This window comes from Nerophis ophidion, linkage group LG19, assembly GCF_033978795.1.
Source record: "Nerophis ophidion isolate RoL-2023_Sa linkage group LG19, RoL_Noph_v1.0, whole genome shotgun sequence".
Classification (NCBI taxonomy): domain Eukaryota; kingdom Metazoa; phylum Chordata; class Actinopteri; order Syngnathiformes; family Syngnathidae; genus Nerophis; species Nerophis ophidion.
In genome coordinates this window covers 13,415,887-13,436,271 of record NC_084629.1, presented here as the reverse complement: position 1 = coordinate 13,436,271, position 20,385 = coordinate 13,415,887, and the positions used below count along the sequence as shown (strand labels likewise).

At 42.0% G+C, this 20,385-nt stretch overlaps 1 protein-coding gene across 1 annotated transcript in view; it reads left to right on the top strand.

The window, feature by feature from the left end:
• col4a1 (collagen, type IV, alpha 1) overlaps positions 1–18,927 on the top strand; it is an 86,248-nt gene extending 67,321 nt beyond the window's left edge. The window contains 34 exon segments of the mRNA XM_061879199.1: positions 5,530–5,590; positions 5,677–5,712; positions 5,787–5,933; positions 6,012–6,095; positions 6,163–6,246; positions 6,399–6,469; positions 6,548–6,739; positions 6,814–6,982; positions 7,066–7,158; positions 7,284–7,388; positions 7,501–7,598; positions 7,697–7,847; positions 7,934–8,047; positions 8,156–8,323; positions 8,400–8,489; positions 9,692–9,844; positions 9,924–10,022; positions 10,134–10,223; positions 10,347–10,486; positions 10,656–10,782; positions 10,890–10,970; positions 11,055–11,153; positions 11,315–11,365; positions 11,452–11,637; positions 13,243–13,376; positions 13,487–13,559; positions 13,643–13,714; positions 13,835–13,963; positions 14,036–14,134; positions 14,200–14,412; positions 14,499–14,676; positions 14,739–14,853; positions 15,063–15,235; positions 18,348–18,927. Coding sequence (XP_061735183.1) covers positions 5,530–5,590; positions 5,677–5,712; positions 5,787–5,933; positions 6,012–6,095; positions 6,163–6,246; positions 6,399–6,469; positions 6,548–6,739; positions 6,814–6,982; positions 7,066–7,158; positions 7,284–7,388; positions 7,501–7,598; positions 7,697–7,847; positions 7,934–8,047; positions 8,156–8,323; positions 8,400–8,489; positions 9,692–9,844; positions 9,924–10,022; positions 10,134–10,223; positions 10,347–10,486; positions 10,656–10,782; positions 10,890–10,970; positions 11,055–11,153; positions 11,315–11,365; positions 11,452–11,637; positions 13,243–13,376; positions 13,487–13,559; positions 13,643–13,714; positions 13,835–13,963; positions 14,036–14,134; positions 14,200–14,412; positions 14,499–14,676; positions 14,739–14,853; positions 15,063–15,235; positions 18,348–18,429 — 3,957 coding nt within the window. The 3' untranslated portion in view covers positions 18,430–18,927.
• Positions 18,928–20,385: the final 1,458 nt, after the last annotated feature.

Below are 20,385 nucleotides of genomic sequence, written 5' to 3'. Positions count from 1 at the left end.
TTTATTGTGTGATTATGTTTTAAATTTGTTATATAATGGATGTTTTTACAAACCCCGTTTCCATATGAGTTGGGAAATTGTGTTAGATGTAAAATAAACGGAATACAATGATTTACAAATCATTTTCAACCCATATTCAGTTGAATGCACTACAGAGACAAGAAATGTGATGTTCGAACTCATAAACTACATTTTTTTTGCAAATAATAATTAACTTAGAATTTCATGGCTGCAACACGTGCCAAAGTAGTTGGGAAAGGGCATGTTCACCACTGTGTTCTTTTAACAACACTCAATAAACGTTTGGGAACTGAGGAAACTAATTGTTGAAGCTTTGAAAGTGGAATTATCTCCCATTCTTGTTTTATGTAGAGCTTCAGTCGTTCAACAGTCCGGGGTCTCCGCTGTTATATTATACGCTTCATAATACGCCACACATTTTCGATGGGAGACAGGTCTGGACTGCAGGCGGGCCAGGAAAGTACCTGCACTCTTTTACTACGAAACCACGCTGTTGTAACACGTGGCTTGGCATTGTCTTGCTGAAATAAGCAGGGGCGTCCATGATAACGTTGCTTGGATGACAACATATGTTGCTCCAAAACCTGTATGTACCTTTCAGCTTTAACAGATGTGTAAGTTACCCATGCCTTGGGCACTAATACACCCCCATACCATCACAGATGCTGGCTTTTGAACTTTGCGCCTATAACAATCTGTATGGTTATTTTCCTCTTTGTTCCGGAGGACACCACGTCCACAGTTTCCAAATATAATTTGAAATGTGGACTCGTCAGACCACAGAACACCTTTCCACTTTGCATCAGTCCATCTTAAATGAGCTCGGGCCCAGAGAAGCCGGCGGCGTTCCTTGGTGTTGTTGATAAATGGGTTTTGCTTTGCATAGCCGAGTTTTACCTTGCACTTACAGATGTAGCAACAAACTGTAGTTACTGACAGTGGTTTTATGAAGTGTTCCTGAGCCCATGTGGTGATATCTTTTACACACTGATGTCCGTTTTTGATGCAGTACCGCCTGAGGGATCAAAGGTCCGTAATATCATCGCTTACGTGCAGTGATTTCTCCAGATTCTCTGAACCTTTTGAAGGTTTTACAGACCGTAGATGGTAAAATCCCTAAATTCCTTGCAATAGCTCGTTGAGAAATATTGTTCTAAAACTGTTCGACAATTTGCTTACAAATTGGTGTACCTCGCCCCATCCTTGTTTGTGAATGACTTAGCATTTCATGGAAGCTGTTTTTATACCCAATCATGGCACCCACCTGTTCCCAATTAGCCTGCAAACCTGTGGGATGTTCCAAATAAGTGTTTGATGAGAATTCCTCGACTTTATCAGTATTTATTGCCACTTTTCCCAATTTCTTTGGCACATGTTGCTGGCATCAAATTCTAAAGTTAATGATTATTTGCAAAAAAAAAAAATGTTTATCAGTTTGAACATCAAATATGTTGTCTTTGTAGCATATTCAACTGAATATGGGTGGAAAATGTTTTGCAAATCATAGTATTCCGTTTATATTTACATCTAACACAATTTCCCAACTTATATAGAAATGGGGTTTGTATTAAAAATGAATACCTTATACACGCACACACACACACACACACTTACATATATATATATATATATATATATATATATATATATATATATATATATATATATATATATACATATATATATATTTATACAGTATATACAAACCTCGTTTCCATATGAGTTTGGATATATGGATATATATATATATATATATATATATATATATATATATATATATATATATATATATATATATATATATCTTAGGGCTGTGAATCTTTGGGTGTCTCACGATTCGATTCAATATCGATTCTTGGGGTCACGATTAGATAATATATCGATTTTTTTCAATTCGATTCGATTCAATTCGATTCTCGATTCAAAAACTAACTTTTTCCGATTCAAAATTATTCTGTATTCATTCAATACATAGGATTTCAGCAGGATCTACCCCGGTCTGCTGACATGCAAGCAGAGCAGTAGATTAAAAAAAAAAAAAGGTTTTATAATTATAAAGGACAATGTTTTATCAACTGATTGCAATAATTTAAATTTGTTTTAACTATTAAATGAACCAAAAATCTGACTTGTTTTATTTTTGTGAAAACATTGGACACAGTGGGCTTCACGGTGGCAGAGGGGTTAGTGCATCTGCCTCACAATACGAAGTTCCTGCAGTCCTGGGTTCAAATCCAGGCTCGGGATCTTTCTGTGTGGAGTTTGCATGTTCTCCCCGTGAATGCGTGGGTTCCCTCCGGGTACTCCGGCTTCCTCCCACTTCCAAAGACATGCACCTTGGGATAGGTTGATTGGAAACACTAAATTGGCCCTAGTGTGTGAATGTGAGTGTGAATGTTGTCTGTCTATCTGTGTTGGCCCAGCGATGAGGTGGCGACTTGTCCAGGGTGTACCCCGCCTTCCGCCCGATTGTAGCTGAGATAGGCGCCAGCGCCCCCCGCGACCCCAAAAGGGAATAAGCGGTAGAAAATGGATGGATGGCATTGGACACAGTGTGTTGTCAAGCTTATGAGATGCGATGCAAGTGTAAGCCACTGTGACACTATTGTTCATTTTTATTTTTATTTTTATAAATATCTAATGATAATGTCAATGAGGGATTTTTAATCACTGCTATGCTGAAATTATAACTAATATTGATACTGTTGTTGATAATATTCATTTTTGTTTCACTACTTTTGGTTTGTTCTGTGTCGTGTTTGTGTCTCCTCTCAATTGCTCTGTTTATTGTAGTTCTGAGTGTTGCTGGGTCAGCTTTGGTTTTGGAATTGGATTGCATTGTTATGGTATTGCTGTTTAGTGGTTTGTTGGATTGATTAAAAAAAATAAAAAAAAATGTTAAATTTGATTCGATTCGTATTTGAATCAATTCTTCCCCACACCCCTAATATGTGTATGTATGTATGTATGTGTATATATATATATATATATATATATATATATATATATATATATATATATATATATGTATATATATGAACCTCGTTTTGGGAAATTGTGTTTGATGTAAATATAAACGGAATCCAATGATTTGCAAATCATTTTCAACCCATATTCAGTTGAAAATGTTACAAAGACGACATATTTGATGTTCAAACTGATAAACATTTTTTTTTTTTGCAACTAATCATTAACTTTAGAATTTGATGCCAGCAACACGTGACAAAGAAATTGGGAAAGGTGGTGCGTGTGCGTTCGTGTGTGTGTGTGTATAAGGTATTCATTTTTAATACAAACCCCGTTTCCATATTAGTTAGGAAATTGTGTTAGATGTAAATATAAACGGAACACAATCATTTGCAAATCATTTTCAACTCATATTCAATTGAAAATGCTACAAAGACAACATATTTGATGTTCAAACTGATAAACTTTTTTTTTTTTTGCAAATAATCATTAACTTTAGAATTTGATGCCAGCAACACGTGACAAAGAAGTTGGGAAATGTGGCAATAAATACTGATAAAGTTGAGGAATGCTAATCAAACAGTTATTTGGAACATCCCACAGGTGTGCAGGCTAATTGGGAACATTATTGGGTATAAAAACAGCTCCCCAAAAATGCTCAGTCTTTCACCAGTAAGGATGGGGCGAGGTACACCTCTTTGTCCACAACCGCGTGACTAAATAGTCAAACAGTTTAAGAAAAACGTTTCTCAAAGTGCAATTGCAAGAAATTTAGGGATTTCAACATCTACGGTCCATAATATCATCAAAAGGTTTAGAGGTTCACATAAGCGGCATGGCCGGAAACCAACATTGAATCACCGTGACCTTCAATCCCTCAGACAGCACTGTATCAAAACCGACATCAATCTCTAAAGGATATCACCACATGGGCTCAGGAACACTTCAGAAAACCACTGTCACTAATTACAGTTTGTCACTTTATCTGTAAGTGCAAGTTAAAGCTCTACTATGCATCCAGAAATGTTGCCGGCTTCTCTGGGCCCGAGATCATCTAAGATGGACTGATGCAAAGTGGAAAAGTGTTCTACGGTCTGACGAGTCCACATTTCAAATTGTTTTTGGAAATATTCGACATCGTGTCATCCGGACCAAAGGGGAAGAGAACCATCCAGACTGTTATCGACGCAAAGTTCAAAAGCCAGCATCTGTGATGGTATGGGGGTGAATTAGTGCCAAAGGCGTGGGTAACTTACACATCTGTGAAGGCACCATTAATGCTGAAAGGTACATACAGGTTTTGGAACAACATATGCTGCCATCTAAGCACCATCTTTTTCATGGACAGCCCTGCTTATTTCAGCAAGACAATGCCAAGCCACAATCCGCACGTGTTACAACAGCGTGGATTCTTAAAAAAGAGTGCGGGTACTTTCCTGGCCCGCCTGCAGTCCAGACCTGCCTCCCATCGAAAATGTGTGGCACATTATGAAGCGTAAAATACGACAGCGGAGACACCGGACTGTTGAACGACTGAAGCTCTACATAAAACAAGAATGGGAAAGAATTCCACTTTCAAAGCTTCAACAATTGGTTTCCTCAGTTCCCAAAGGATTATTGAGTGTTGTTGAAAGAAAAGGTGATGTAACATAGTGGTGATCAGGCCCTTTCCCAACTACTTTGGCACGTTTTGCAGCCATGAAGTTCTAAGTTAATTATTATTTGAAAAAAAAAGTTTATGAGTTTTGAACATCAAATATCTTGTCTTAGTAGTGCATTCAATTGAATATGAGTTGAAAAGGATTTGCAAATCATTGTATACCGTTTATATTTACATCTAACACAATTTCCCAAGTCATATGGAAACGAGGTTTGTATATATACATTTTGATATAGGCCCTTCGATGAGGTGGCGACTTGTCCACGGTGTACCCCGCCTTCCGCCCGAATGCAGCTGAGATAGGCTCCAGCGACCCCAAAAGGGACAAGCGGTAGAAAATGGATGGATGGATGGATTTTGATGTACAAAAATGTGTTGACAATTTTTAATAGTATTTATTTTATCATCAGGACCTCTTATTAATGATAGGCTGGCACAAATCACATGGTTCTACATGTAAGGTCCTATTCTGTACCATATTTTTTTCTTTTGATACTATTGCGTGATGATTTTTTTTTACTTACATGTACATTTTTAATACAATTTTAAAAAATACTAGTTTTTATAATCCATTCATTCATTTTCTACACTCTAGTTTTTACCATTTGAGATTATTATTTGTATAATGTAAAACATACATATTGGGACACTTTGTAATACTATTTATATTATCAGTGTGACCTCTCTTCACTGATTGGCTGGCAGAAATCCCACGGGTCTACATGTGAGGGCCTACTCTAGTGTTTGGCTTTACTACCGGGGTGATTAACAACAAGTGTTCACTAGGTTTCGCCATATTTAAACTGACTAAATGTGGTGAAAGTGAGCAAATAATAAATAATATCATGCCGTAACGAGCATCTTTACATTGGGGTTTACAGGCAAGTGGTGCCCCTGGTCCCCATGGTCCTCGTGGTCTACCTGGGTTACAAGGAGAGAAAGGTAAATGATAATATCCCACAAACACACAGTCACACAAACAACAACTCCCTTAATGTTTATGTCCCCATCCTGCTGTGTTCCTAAAGGTTTTCCTGGCCCCCAAGGAGAAGCAGGCCCGCCAGGTGAAGCCATCCTATCTATGTTCTTTACTCACAGATTCACCTGTGTAACACAAAAACTGTGTCTCGGTCTTCAGGACGTTATCTTGAAGGCCCCCGTGGAGAGACAGGCCAAAAAGGAGATATGGGTCATAAAGGAGACCAGGGTTTAGAAGGCGAGTCTCTTGTTGGACCCCCGGGGCAACCAGGACCAGACGGACCCCCAGGACTTCCAGGACCCCCCGGTATACAATGTCGTTATGTTGACTTCGACCAAGGCCTACACAGAATGTCTCAACTTTCGCCATATTTGTATCCAACAGTTGACCCTGATGAATGCAACATTGCAAAAGGCGCCCAAGGCCCACCTGGACCTCCAGGGCTTCAAGGAGAACTGGGACAGAAAGGTTGACCCCGTGAAATACAATTATTTTATCGACTCCTATAATATTTACAATTATATTTTGTATGCAGGTGACCAAGGAGACACATGTGTTCAGTGTGAAGGGTTTGGCCCTGCTGGATTACCTGGACCTCAGGGCCTTAAAGGGGAGAGAGGTGTGTCACTTTGGTTTCATGTTGTATAAGACCAATTACAAGACAAGTTATCATGATATGGCATAAACGTGGACAAACAGTACAGAGAAGGAATGTAGAGGTGGACATTTTTTTCAATCACCTCCGCTGAAGTAGTCTCTGTCTGTCAAAAGGTCCTCCTGGTCTAGTAGGAAGCAAAGGAGACAAGGGTCAGTCAGGACTCCCTGGAACTCCTGGAAGACCTGTAAGTAGCATGAATAAAAATGTATAGAAGGGGTGTACATGAAAGGCTTTAGTTCATATATGTTTTACCTATATTTAGGGCCTCAATGGCAGTCCCGGTTTGATTGGGGAACCAGGTGCAGTTGGAGCACCCGGAGACATTTTCATTGCTTCTGGTCTGAAAGGAGACAAAGGTTTGCCCGGTTTCGCCGGTTCACCAGGACAACCAGGTCTGGATGGGATAGCTGGAAGGGATGGCCTCCCGGGTGTGCCAGGCCAAAAAGGAGAACCTGTAAGAAAAGCGTTCTTTGAACAGTTTTAGTGTTTTGTTTGAGTGTTCTTTCTACTTGGTGACTTTGCTTTTAGGGTAGAGGCGGCATCAAGGGTGATCATGGACCAATCGGAGACCCTGGTCGTGTAGGCCCTCCAGGGGAGAGGGGTCCCGCGGGTGTGCCAGGCTATGGCCGACCTGGGGTGCCTGGGGACAAGGGAAGTCACGGGACTCCAGGTATCCCCGGATCCCCTGGAGTACCTGGTGAGTGATTAGTCTCATGAATATTTATACTCATTTTTACAAGGTTTGTAAAGACACATGCAAAATGTATTATTTGTGTCTAGGTGCCAAAGGTGAGCCAGGTAAAGGCGTGAGCACCCCTGGAGCGCAAGGTGTACCTGGACCACGTGGGGAGCCTGGTAGAGATGGACTTCAAGGTAAGGGGATGTTGTCTTTTGGATTGGCGTTTGACCAAGTATTAGGGGGACTATGTCATATTTGTCATTTGTCAAGAATTTGAAAAAATTAAATATATTTGATCAGAGCTTGTTGTTGGCTGCAGGGGACAGAGGTCTTCAAGGAGACGCTGGAGTACCAGGTTTTCCTGGTCAGAAAGGTGATCAAGGTTCTCCTGGAATTGGATTTCCTGGCCCGACTGGTCCCAAAGGTAAAGTATTCCACTATCTCAATTTTTCCATATCTAGTCATACAGTACCAAAGACATGCACCGGATACCTTTAGACCCATGAAAATGTTCAAATAGAGCTCTATATTTCCAGGAACCAGTGGAATTCCCGGTGCTCCTGGATTGGCCGGAGAGCCAGGAAGACCCGGACAGGATGGTATTTTTGGACAGCCTGGTCCACAGGGACAAAAAGTGCGTATTAATTCATGATCTTTGAACAAATTACTGTTTAGGTCACATATGATATTCTGTACAGAAATTTGCCTAAATCCTCTACCATTACCTAACAGGGTGAACCAGGAATGGGGCTCCCAGGACCAAAAGGTTCACAGGGTACCCCTGGAATTATTGGCTTCCCAGGAGAGAAAGGTGGCATGGGACTGCCAGGTATTCCTGGGAGAGAAGGCCAGACAGGACCACCAGGACCTCAAGGAATAAAAGGTATCACTGGATGGTTCCAATGGTGTGCATCCTGTGGTCATGCTATCTAGTTGAAGGACACAGACATTGTTTTATTTGGGTTTTAGGTAGCATGGGCCCTGCTGGACCTGTTGGAGTGGTAGGGTTACCAGGACCTCCAGGAAAAGGCTTTCCAGGTGCCCCTGGACCACAAGGACTGCCTGGAGAGCCTGGTCCATTCGGTATGTAAAATATTTTGGGTATTTTATTTTACACATTTGGATGCAATAAAAAAAAATGTTTGCCCTATGATAGAGTTCTGGTTAACTAAATACTGGATTTTTTTGTAGGTAGGGAAGGTGAAAAAGGAGAGAAGGGCTATCCAGGTCCTCCTGGCCTCGACATGCCAGGGCCTCAAGGAGAAAAAGGAGTCTCTGGGTTCCCAGGAGTTCCTGGTGTTAAAGGAGTGCCAGGAACACCAGGCGTTCCAGGAAGGGATGGACAGATAGGACAGCAAGGTGAGAAACATGTTTTAACAAATAGATTGCGCTTTGTGAGTTACAGTAATTTCCCTTACTTGTGTTTTTTGGCCAGGTTCCAAAGGTGAAATGGGAGTCATTGGGACGCCAGGATCGCCAGGATTTCCCGGATCACCAGGTTTACCTGGAGGTCAAGGCTTGACAGGTGACGAATCATTAAACGTTGATTTGAATGTGTTTCAATCTATGTCGCAGGTTTTTTTAAATTTTTTTTTTAAAATGCTTTAGAAGTGGGAAGAGTAGTAGTGAGGACATGCTGATTGATTGATTGATACTTTTATTAGTAGATTGCACAGTTCAGTACATATTCCGTACAATTGACCACTAAATGGTAACACCCCAATAATTTTTTCAACTTGTTTAAGTCGAGGTCCACGTTAATCAATTCATGGTACAAATATATACTATCAGCATAATACAGTCATCACACAGGGTAATCATCATAGTATATACATTGAATTATTTACATTATTTACAATCCGGGGGGTGGGATGAGGCGCTTTGGTTGATATCAGCACTTCAGTCATCAACAATTGCATCAACAGAAAAATGGACATTGAAACAGTGTAGGTCTTATTTAGTAGGACATGTACAGCCAGCAGAGAACATAGTGAGTTCAGATAGCATAAGAACAAGTAAGTACATTAGAAGTACATTTGATTATTTACATTAGGTTATTTATAATCCGGGGAGATGGGATGTGAATGGAGGAGGGTATTAGTAAAGGGTTGTAGTTGCCTGGAGGTGTTGTTTTAGAGCGGTTTTGAAGGAATATAGAGATGCACATACTTTTACACCTGTTGGGAGTGCATTCCACATTGATGTGGCATAGAAAGAGAATGAGTTAAGACCTTCGTTAGATCGGAATCTGGGTTTAACGTGGTTTGTGGAGCTCCCCCTGGTGTTGTGGTTATGGTGGTCATTAAGGAAGTAGTTTGACATGTGCTTCGGTATCAGGGATGTGTAGCGGATTTTATAGACTAGGCTCAGTGCAAGTTGTTTTACTCTGTCCTCCACCCTGAGCCAGCCCACTTTGGAGAAGTGGGTTGGCGTGAGGTGTGATCTGGGGTGGAGGTCTAAAAGTAACCGGACTAGCTTATTCTGGGATGTTTTTTGTAATTTGTTCGAGATGAAGAACGCCTTTGACAGGTGGTCATTTGTTCTGTTAGTGTTTCAAGCACTTGGATTCTGCAAATCTCGTAGGTTTAGGGTGCTTCTGTGAAAAATGGTGTCAGAAGTGGGATGGGGAGCCTTCAGAAATTGGGTTTAGGGTGATATTCCTTGAAGTTCTGGTAAATAATATTTAACAACAAAACATAATATTGTATTTTCTAACATATTTCACAGGTGATCCCGGTGTTCCTGGTTTACGAGGACAAATTGGACAAATTGGAGCAAAAGGAGAGAGGGGCGAGCAGGGTCTTCAAGGACCTCCAGGGAACATGAGTAAAGTCGACATGGTGAAAATGAAGGGGGATAAGGGAGACATTGGCGACCCAGGTGGGAACGCCTTCGGAAAAACATGAAACATGGAAATTCACACAAGTCTCAAACATAAGATTGTTGTCTCGCTTGTTAGGAAACGCTGGAGGAACAGGACAGAAAGGTTATCGTGGACTACCTGGAGACCCTGGAATGCCAGGCAAAAATGGAGAACCTGGTTTACCGGGACAGCCAGGTGACTACTTAAATCCATACATGTTCGTTTTGGTGGTGGGATACATTAATAAACTAAATGTTTTACCGTAGAACCTCTGGTTAAAAGTTGTATTTGGTCAATGTGTCTCAGGTGAGAAAGGAGACAGTGGGCTTCCTGGAGAACCAGGCAGCATGGGTCCACCAGGTCAGAAGGGTTCTGCCGGAGAAATGGGAATACCGGGTAAGCACACTGCAAATCTGAGTAGACCTGTAACATATTTTATTGGAATGTGATTTCTGGAGAACTTCATTCAGACAAGAATTGTTTTGTCTTATATGTTTTTTTTGTTGTGTGTGAGCTCAGGGTCAACTGGTGTAAAAGGTGTTAAAGGAGATATAGGTACACCGGGACATCCTGGTTTCAGAGGTACGGATGGAGAGAAAGGAGAACAGGGATCACCTGGTGAGCCAGGTATTGGTCTCCCAGGATTTCCAGGAGAAAGGGTAATCTACTGTCTTCAATTATAGTTGTATTTACTGTACAATATCTGAAAGTTATGCATATTATTTGGTCTTTATTTAACAATGTGGTTTCTGTCTGAGACCCAAACTACCTTGACATGTTACTGTACTTATTAGCTCTAAATGTCACTGTATTGTTTTTTTCTCTTAGGGTACACCAGGCCAACCGGGATTCCCAGGACTACGAGGGGACAGGGGTCAGAAGGGTCAAATAGGAACACCTGGCATGCCAGGACCTGAAGGAACTAAAGGAGAAAAAGGATTCTTTGGCACTCCAGGTCAGATTTTACCTTTGTGTTGTCGCTCCAAAATCCAGGACTAATTAACTAATTAATCTGTGGTGATTCCTAATTTAATTGACTGTCTGTGCATGTGATCCATGTAGGCCAGCCTGGCATACCTGGTGTGAAAGGTGTTCCAGGGCTACCAGGATCTCCGGGGGATCCTGGTTTTGATGGTCGGCCCGGTAAGTAACATGTTATTGTTGGAATGCCCTCAAAAGCATATTTTGCTATCGTTTAACTGAAGTAATGAACGTTCCCCCTACCAGGTGAGGGTGGTTTGCAGGGAGCACCTGGTCCTCCTGGAGAGAAAGGAGAAGCTGGTGTAGATGGCATACCTGGATCGTCAGGGGAGAGAGGAGATCCAGGTTTGTACGGCACAAGAATTATCAGTGTTTGCCTTTTAGCGTCTCGAATGAAATCACACAACCAGTCCGACTGAACAAATCCGACAACCAGAAATATCAATTGGAAGAATTGTCATTCAAAACCGCTGAGAATATATATTGACTATAATTCTACACTGCAGGTTTACCTGGCCTAAGTATTCCGGGGGCCCCCGGAGAGATTGGTAGCAAAGGTACAATTCATCATAATCACTTAGATATACCGGATAATAAAATAGGTTTGATTGTAGGGATATCTCTCGTGTTTCCTGATCTGCAGGTGACATTGGTGATCCTGGCATTCCGGGCGCCCCAGGTTATCCTGGTGTCCCTGGTATCAAAGGTGACAAGGGACTTCCTGGCCTACAGGGACGGCAGGGTGAGCCAGGAGAATCTGGACTCCCAGGAATCTCTCTAGAGGGTCCCAAAGGAGATCGGGGCGATGCAGGACAACCTGGAGAACCAGGTATTCATTCAATGTACAAAACCAGGTTTCCATTTGAGTTGGGAAATTGTGTTGGAGGTAAATATAAACGGAATACAATGATTTGCAAATTCTCTTCAACCCATATTCATAGAATTTCATGGCTGCAACACGTGCCAAATTAGTTGGGTAAGGGCATGTTCACCACTGTGTTACATCACCTTTTCTCAATAAACGTTTGGGAACTAAGGAAACTAATTGTTGAAGCTTTGAAAGTGAAATTCTTTCCCATTCTTGTTTTATGTAGAGCTTCAGTCGTTCAACAGTCCAGGGTCTCCGCTGTAGTATTTTATGCTTCATATTGCACCACACATTTTCGATGGGAGACAGGTCTGGACTGCAGGCGGGCCAGGAAAGTACCCGCACTCTTTTTTTACGAAGCCACGCTGTTGTAACACATGCTGAATGTGGCTTGGCATTGTCTTGCTGAAATAAGCAGTGGTGTCCATGAAAAAGACGGCGCTTAGATGGCAGCATATGTTGTTCCAAAACCTGTATGTACCTTTCAGCATTAATGGTGCCTTGACAGATGTGTAAGTTACCCATGCCTTGGGCACTAATGCACCCCCATACCATCACAGATGCTGGCTTTTGAACTTTGCGTCGATAACAGTCTGGATGGTTCGCTTCCCCTTTGGTCCGGATGACACGATGTCGAATATTTCCAAAAACAGTTTGAAATGTGGACTTCTCAAACCACAGAACACTTTTCCACTTTGCATCAGTCCATCTTAGATGATTTCGGGCCCAGAGAAGCCGGCTGCGTTTTTGGATGTTATTGATAAATGGCTTTCGCTTTGCATAGTAGAGCTTTAACTTGCACTTACAGATGTAGCGACGAACTGTATTTAGTGACAGTGGTTTCCTGAAATGTTCTTGAGCCCATGTGGTGATATCCTTTAGAGATTGATGTCGGTTTTTAATACAGTGCCGTCTGAGGGATCGAAGGTCACGGTGATTCCGTGTTGGTTTCCGGCCATGCCGCTTACGTGGAGTGATTTCTCCAGATTCTCTGAACCTTTGATGATATTATGGACCGTAGATGTTGAAATCCCTTAATTTCTTGCAGTTGCACTTTGAGAAACATTGTTCTTAAACTGTTTGACCATTTGCTCACGCAGTTGTGGACAAAGGGGTGTACCTCGCCCCATCCTTTCTTGTGAAAGACTTGAGCATTTTTGGGAAGCTCTTTTTATACCCAATCATGGCACCCACCTGTTCCCAATTAGCCTGCACACCCGTGGGATGTTCCAAATAAGTGTTTGATGAGAATTCCTCAACTTTATCAGTATTTATTGACACCTTTCCCAACTTCTTTGGCACGTGTTGCTGGCATCAAATTCTAAAGTTAATGATTATTTGCAAAAAATAAAATGTTTATCTGTTTGAACATCAAATATGTTGTCTTTGTAGCATATTCAACTGAATATGGGTTGAAAATGATTTGCAAATCATTGTATTCCGTTTATATTTACATCTAACACAATTTCCAAACTCATATGGAAACAGGGTATGTACACAATTTACGAGGAACATTTCTTGTCAACTGGAAGACAGCAGTCTGTATCTCTTCACTTTTTTAAAAAGGAAACGTTGGAGCTCCAGGAGCTTCTGGTGTGCCGGGACGAGACGGGCTGGTGGGAGACAAAGGAGACCAGGGTCCACCAGGTTTCCAGGGAGAGTCGGGACAAAAGGGTGACCACGGAAGTCCAGGATTCCCTGTATGTATTTAGACACAGTAGATGTGCAGTAATTGCTGGATTAAGGAACAATGTTGAGTTGTAGAAAAGCTACAGATCGTCACATTGAGCTGTGTGTGCTTTGTGTGCAGGGACAACCTGGTCTTCCTGGGGTTCATGGTCCCAAAGGTGAGAGGGGATTTCAGGGCGTTCCCGGCTTCCCAGGTGAGTGACTCACTATCTTGGTCTTATCTATGAAAGAAACCATGCGCTAAAGAAAGTGTTTCGTTGGTGTTGTGACTATCTAGGCCCAAAAGGTACTTTCGGGGACCTGGGATTTAAGGGAGAACTTGGAGACAGAGGATTTCCAGGGGAAAAGGGTATGAGAAACGAACATAAGATGAAGGACATCCACCATTCATTTCAGAGTCACGTCTACAGTATAGCTGTACAGTAGTATCAATTAAAGTAATTGCAAAATGTCCTCTACTGTATTTCAGGTAACCTCGGTCCCCCTGGTCCGCCTGGCCCACATACCTTTATCAAAGGAGACATTGGTCAACAGGGTATTGCAGGCTTAACAGGACCCCAGGGCCCACCTGGGTTCCCAGGACAGAAAGGACTACAGGGTGATGATCCAGAGTAATCACGTTGAAGGTCTGTACCTACATCAATAACCTTTTTGTTGTCCATTTTCCCAGGTGTGACTGGCCAAAAGGGGCCAAAAGGAGAAGATGGCCTCCCTGGATATCACGGTCAACCAGGATCCAAAGGAGAACCTGGTCTCCAAGGGCCTGAAGGTTAAAAGACCATACAAGCGGTGTGTAATCATGTACTCAAAATTATTAACAAATCATTCCTTTAGGACCTAGAGGGTATCCCGGCCCTCCAGGACCTGATGGCGTTCCCGGACAACTGGGACCACCTGGCCCCTCCTCAATGGATCACGGGTTCTTGGTGACTCGTCACAGCCAAAATGTGGACGTTCCAATTTGTCCCGAAGGCACCTCGCCCATTTATGACGGCTACTCTTTGCTGTACGTGCAAGGCAACGAACGCTCCCATGGGCAGGATCTTGGTGAGAATCCTAGATAGGTCAAGAACATGTGAAGAAAGTGTTTTTCTAAGGAGGATTTTTTTTAATATCCCTTGTTTTTTTTTTAGGTACGGCAGGTAGCTGTCTAAGGAAGTTCAGTCCGATGCCCTTCTTGTTCTGTAACATCAACAACGTGTGCAACTTCGCCTCCCGTAACGACTACTCGTACTGGCTCACCTCGCCCGAGCCCATGCCCATGAGCATGGCGCCCATCACCGGGGAAAGCATCAAACCCTTCATCAGCAGGTGGGCCGCGCCTCTCTGCCCTCTTGTTCTTCAGTGCTAGCATCGCATTCATTTGTTCACAGGTGCGCGGTGTGCGAAGCCCCGGCCATGGTGATAGCGGTCCACAGTCAGACCATTATGATCCCACCGTGTCCTTACGGCTGGGACTCCCTGTGGATCGGATACTCCTTCGTCATGGTAAGACAAACAAGTTCAGGTGGTTATTTTCAGTATGTTATTGTCACGATTTTGGACAGTAGATGGAAATCAGGCAAAGGTATTTGGGTATTTCCACAATGATGGACACAACCGCACAAATATGGTGGCCTTAAAGGTTCAAAAAGCATGACTGCTGCATCCAGAATGGTAACACTCGGTGTTAACTATCTAATATTGTGCTTGTGCAGCATACCAGTGCTGGTGCTGAGGGGTCGGGCCAGGCTCTGGCCTCTCCCGGATCCTGTTTGGAGGAGTTTCGAAGTGCGCCGTTCATCGAGTGTCACGGTCGCGGAACCTGCAACTACTACGCTAACTCCTATAGCTTTTGGCTCGCGACCATTGAAGACAGCGAGATGTTTAGGTAAGCGGGGGGTGATATTGTTACGATATTTGGTCAGCTTTAAAAAAAGTTTGAGCAAATTTTAGCATTGACAACAACATCATATTTTGGGAATTATACAACAGTATCATAATATATTTTATTATATATTTTATCAAGCATTACAACAGCATCATAACATTTTGGCAACACCATTAATATCACAATATTTTGTCAATGGCTTCACGGTGTAAGAGGGGTTAGTGCGTCTGCCTCACAATACAAAGGTCCTGCAGTCTTGGGTTCAATCCCAGGCTCGGGATCTTTCTGTGTGGAGTTTGCATGTTCTCCCCGTGACTGTGTGGGTTCCCTCCGGGTGCTCCGGCTTCCTTCGACTTCCAAAGACATGCACTTGGGGATAGGTTGATTGGCAACACTAAATTGGCCCTAGTGTGTGAATGTGAGTGTGAATGTTGTCTGTCTATCTGTGTTGGCCCTGCGATGAGGCGGCGACTTGTCCAGGGTGTACACCGCCTTCCGCCCGATTGTAGCTGAGATAGGCGCCAGCGCCCCCCGCGACCCCAAAAGGGAATAAGCGGTAGAAAATGGATGGATGGATAACAACAGTATCATGATATTTTAACAAGTATAACCACGGATATATAATATTTTAATATCTAATTTAATTATATTTTCTCAATGATAGTATTATAACAGCTCTGTACTGATGTTGTCCCGATACCAGTATTTTGATACCGGTACCAAAATTATTTCGATACTTTTCAGTACTTTTATAAATAATGGGGAGCAGAAAAAATTCCATTATTTTAACAAAAAATCTTAGGGTACATTAAACATATGTTTTTTTTATTGCAATTTAGACCTTGAATAAAATAGTGAACACACAAAATAACTTGTCTTTTAGTATTAAATAAACACTCCTAATTAGTCTGCTGACATACACAGTAAAATATTGTGTCATTTATCATTCTATTATTTTGTCAACATTATTAAGGACAAGTGGTAGAAAATGTATTATTAATGTACTTGTTCATTTACTGTTAATATCTGCTTATTTTCTCTTTGAACATGTTCTATCTAAACTTTTGTTAAAATGTAATAATCATTTATTTTCTTCTGTTGTTTGATACTTTACATTAGTTTTGGATGATACCACAAATTTGGGTATCAATCCGATACCAAGTAGTTACAGGATCATACATTGGTCATATTCAGAGTCCTCATGTGTCCAGGGACATATTTCCTGAGTTTATAAACATGAAATGAATTTTAAAAAAAAACGAAAGATTTTGTGATGGCAAAAAATATCAACGTAATCATAGTAGAATAGACTAAATACGTGCCTGTACTTTGTATCATTACAGTGGATGTTAGGTGTAGATCCACCAATGGCGTTTGTTTACATTTTGACGCCTGTGAGCTACTGTGTGTAGTGAAACATGTTTAACTATTCCTCGTCCTGCAGGGATGATACTTGTAAGAAACTTACTTTATTTGTCGCCATGGAGACAAGGATTAGTGATTTAGAAGTAGCTAAAACACTGCTGACTGCAAATGGACTTCAGCCGCAAGCTAGAAAGACCTCTTCCTGAGGGCGTTTCTGTGTTATAACTTCACTTTTATCGTTCATTTTTAAGCCAAAATGCATCTGTTCTCCCTTTTCTGTCTACACACTGTGTCTGTTTGTAAGTACTCCGTGATTGTGTGCCGCCGAAAATGCTGGTCTGCTCATGAACCAACAATGTCACAATGTGACTACGGGGGCGTGAGTGGGTCGTGGACCGGTGCTTTTCAGAGGCGGTATAATACTGAAAATCATTCATTAGTATCGCGGTACTATATTAATACCGGTTTACTGTACAACCCTACTCTGTACATCACGGCTGCACAGATGAAAAAAAAGTACTGTTTTGAACTCAATAGTACCATACTACTTCATTAGTAACTGGTAAAGATGTCGCTGATAAATGCTTTAAAATGTAATATCTGAAGTTATCGGTATCGGTTTCAAAATTGTCGGTATCAGTTTCAAAAAGTAAAATTTATGACTTTTTAAAACGCCTCTGTGTACACGGATGTAGGGAGAAGTCCAGAGCGTCAATAAACCTTTAAAAGCACTGCCTTTGCGTGTCGGACCAATCACATAAAATCTGGGGCGGTATAGCTCGGTTGGTAGAGCGGCCGTGCCAGCAATTCGAGGGTTGCAGGTTCGATCCCCGCTTCTGTCATCCTAGTCACTGCCGTTGTGTCCTTGGGCTAGACACTTTACCCACCTGCTCCCAGTGCCACCCACACTGGTTTGAATGTAAAAATTAGATATTGGGTTTCACTATGTAAAGCGCTTTGAGTCACTAGAGAAAAAGTGCTATATAAATATAATTCACTTCACTTCACATTTTTTCACACACACATAAGTGAATGCAAGGCATTCTTGGTCAACAGCCATACAGGTCACACTGAGGGTGGCCGTATAAACAACTTTAACACTGTTACAAATCTGCGCCACACTGCGAACCCACATCAAACAAGAATGACAAACACATTTCGGGAGAACATCCCCACTGTAACACAACATAAACACAACGGAACAAATACCCAGGATCCCTTGCAGCACTAACTCTTCCGGGACCCCCTACACTCCCCCCCCCCACCCCAACCTCCTCATGCTCTCTCAGGGAGAGCATGTCAAAAATTCCAAGCTGCTGTTTTGAGGCATGTTAAAAAAAATAATGCACTTTGTGATTTCAATAATAAATATGGCTGTGCCTTGTTGTCACTTTTTTCAATAATTTGAGTTGATTTATTTTGGAAAACCTTGTTACATTGTTTATACATCCAGTTGGGCATCATAACAAAATTAGGCATAATAATGTGTTATCGGTATCGGTTGATATCGGTATCGGTAATTAAGAGTTGGGCAATATCAGATATCGGCAAAAAAGCCATTATCGGACATCTTTAGTAACCGGTATACTGTCCAACCCTACGCTGCACTAGACGGAGTCCGCTTACCACGTACTGCAGTTTTAGAATCACTGCTCTCAGCGATTGATCAACAATACGTTTTCATGGCAACATTGATATTTTTTCCTATATATGAAAATAACTCCAGGTCTCTCCTTCTCCTCTCCAGGAAACCCGTGCCGACGACGCTAAAAGCAGGAAACCTGCGGACGCACATAAGCCGCTGCCAGGTGTGCATGAAGAGGACATAATCCAAACAACTGCGCCCGCCCCCCACCTCTAAGCAATCGCCGTTGCCATACCTACTTCCTCTTGTCGGAGGACGGTGCTATTTCCCCGCATGTGTGAGAGCGGTGACGGACTTTGAACTTTTAAAAAACGGGAAACGTCGGAAAAAGAAAAAAAAAAAAAAAATCCCCCGCTCCACCTGGAACACGTCTACTAACAAAGATGGCGCCCCATGGTTTACCGCTGCACTGAGTACATGCCCCGCCCCCACCCCATGAACTGGTAAACTAGGTGCTATTGGATCTTATAATCTGCTTTATTCCATTGAAAGCTACGTGTTTATGGCATAAATCACTCTTTTGTTGACACACACTGATATTAAGGATGGGACTGACCACTGACTTTATCACGTCTAACAAGCTTCCTCTTGTAAATATACTGCATTCCTAGTTCTACATACTCTCCTCAGGTTGTTATTCAGCGTGTGTGTGTGCGTTATTAAATACGTTTTATTTATAAGACACGATGTTGCACTCAATGCATCCATTAGGCGCCTTACTATCATACTTGCCAACCTTCAGACCTCCGAATTCGGGAGATGAGGGGGTATATATTTTCAAGTATTTTTATATATATATACATATCCAGGAATTCACATTGTAGGAATTTCAAAGAATTTATTTGTAAATTATGGTGGAAAAAAAGGATTTGGTCAACCATTCAAAGCTCTCACTGATGGAAGGAGGTTTTTGGCTCAAAATCTCACAATACATGGCCCCATTCATTCTTTCCTTAACACTGATCAATCGTCCTGTCCCCTTAGCAGAAAAATAGCCCCAAAGGATGATGTTTCCACCCCCATGCCTCACAGTAGGTATGGTGTTCTTGGGATGCAACTCAGTATTCTTCTTCCTCCAAACACGACGAGTTGAGTTCATACCAAAAAGTTATATTTTGGTTTCATCTGACCACATGACATTCTCCCAATCCTCTGCTGTATCATCCATGTGCTCTCTGGCAAACTTCAAACGGGCCTGGACATGCACTGGCTTAAGCAGGGGGACACGTCTGGCACTGCAGGATTTGATTCCTGTCGGCGTAGTGTGTTACTGATGGTAACCTTTGTTACTTTGGTCCCAGCTCTCTGCAGGTCATTCACCAGGTCCCCCCGTGTGGTTCTGGGATTTTTGCTCACCATTCTCATGATCATTTTGACCCCACGGGATGAGATCTTGCGTGGAGCCCCAGATCAAGGGAGATTATCAGTGGATAATTGCTCCCACAGTTGATTTTTTCACACCAAGCTGCTTGCCTACTGTAGATGAACTCTTCCCAGTCTGGTGCAGGTCTACAAGTCTTTTCCTGGTGTCCTTTGACAGCTCTTTGGTCTTGACCATGGTGGAGTTTGGAGTCTGACTGTTTTAGGCTGTGGACAGGTGTCTTTTATACAGATAACACGTTCAAACAACTGCCATTAAAACAGGTAACGAGTGGAGGACAGAAGAGTGTCTTAAAGAAGAAGTTACAGGTCTGTGAGAGCCAGAGATCTTCCTTGTTTGAAGTGACCAAATACTTATTTTCCACCATAATTTACAAATAAATTCTTTAAAAAAATCCTAAAATGTGAATTCCTGGATTTTTTTTTTCACATTCTGTCTCTCACAGTTGAAGTGTACCTATGATGAAAATTACAGACCTCTGTCATTATTTTAAGTGGGAGAACTTGCACAATCGGTGGCTGACTAAATACTTTTTTGCCCTACGTCACCGTGTTCAATGGAGAAGACTGATCTACAAAATTTGCAGGCAGCATACCCCGCCCCCTTCGAACTGTCCTGGATGAACTGAAATTATTTTTTTCCATTCATTTTGAAACTTGCAAGCGTACTTCTTCTTCTTACTCGTCGTCGCCATGGCTCTTTTTCGTTCTTCTGCTTCGTCTCTGTAATGTTTTTGGACATTACTACTTGCCGTAGTTT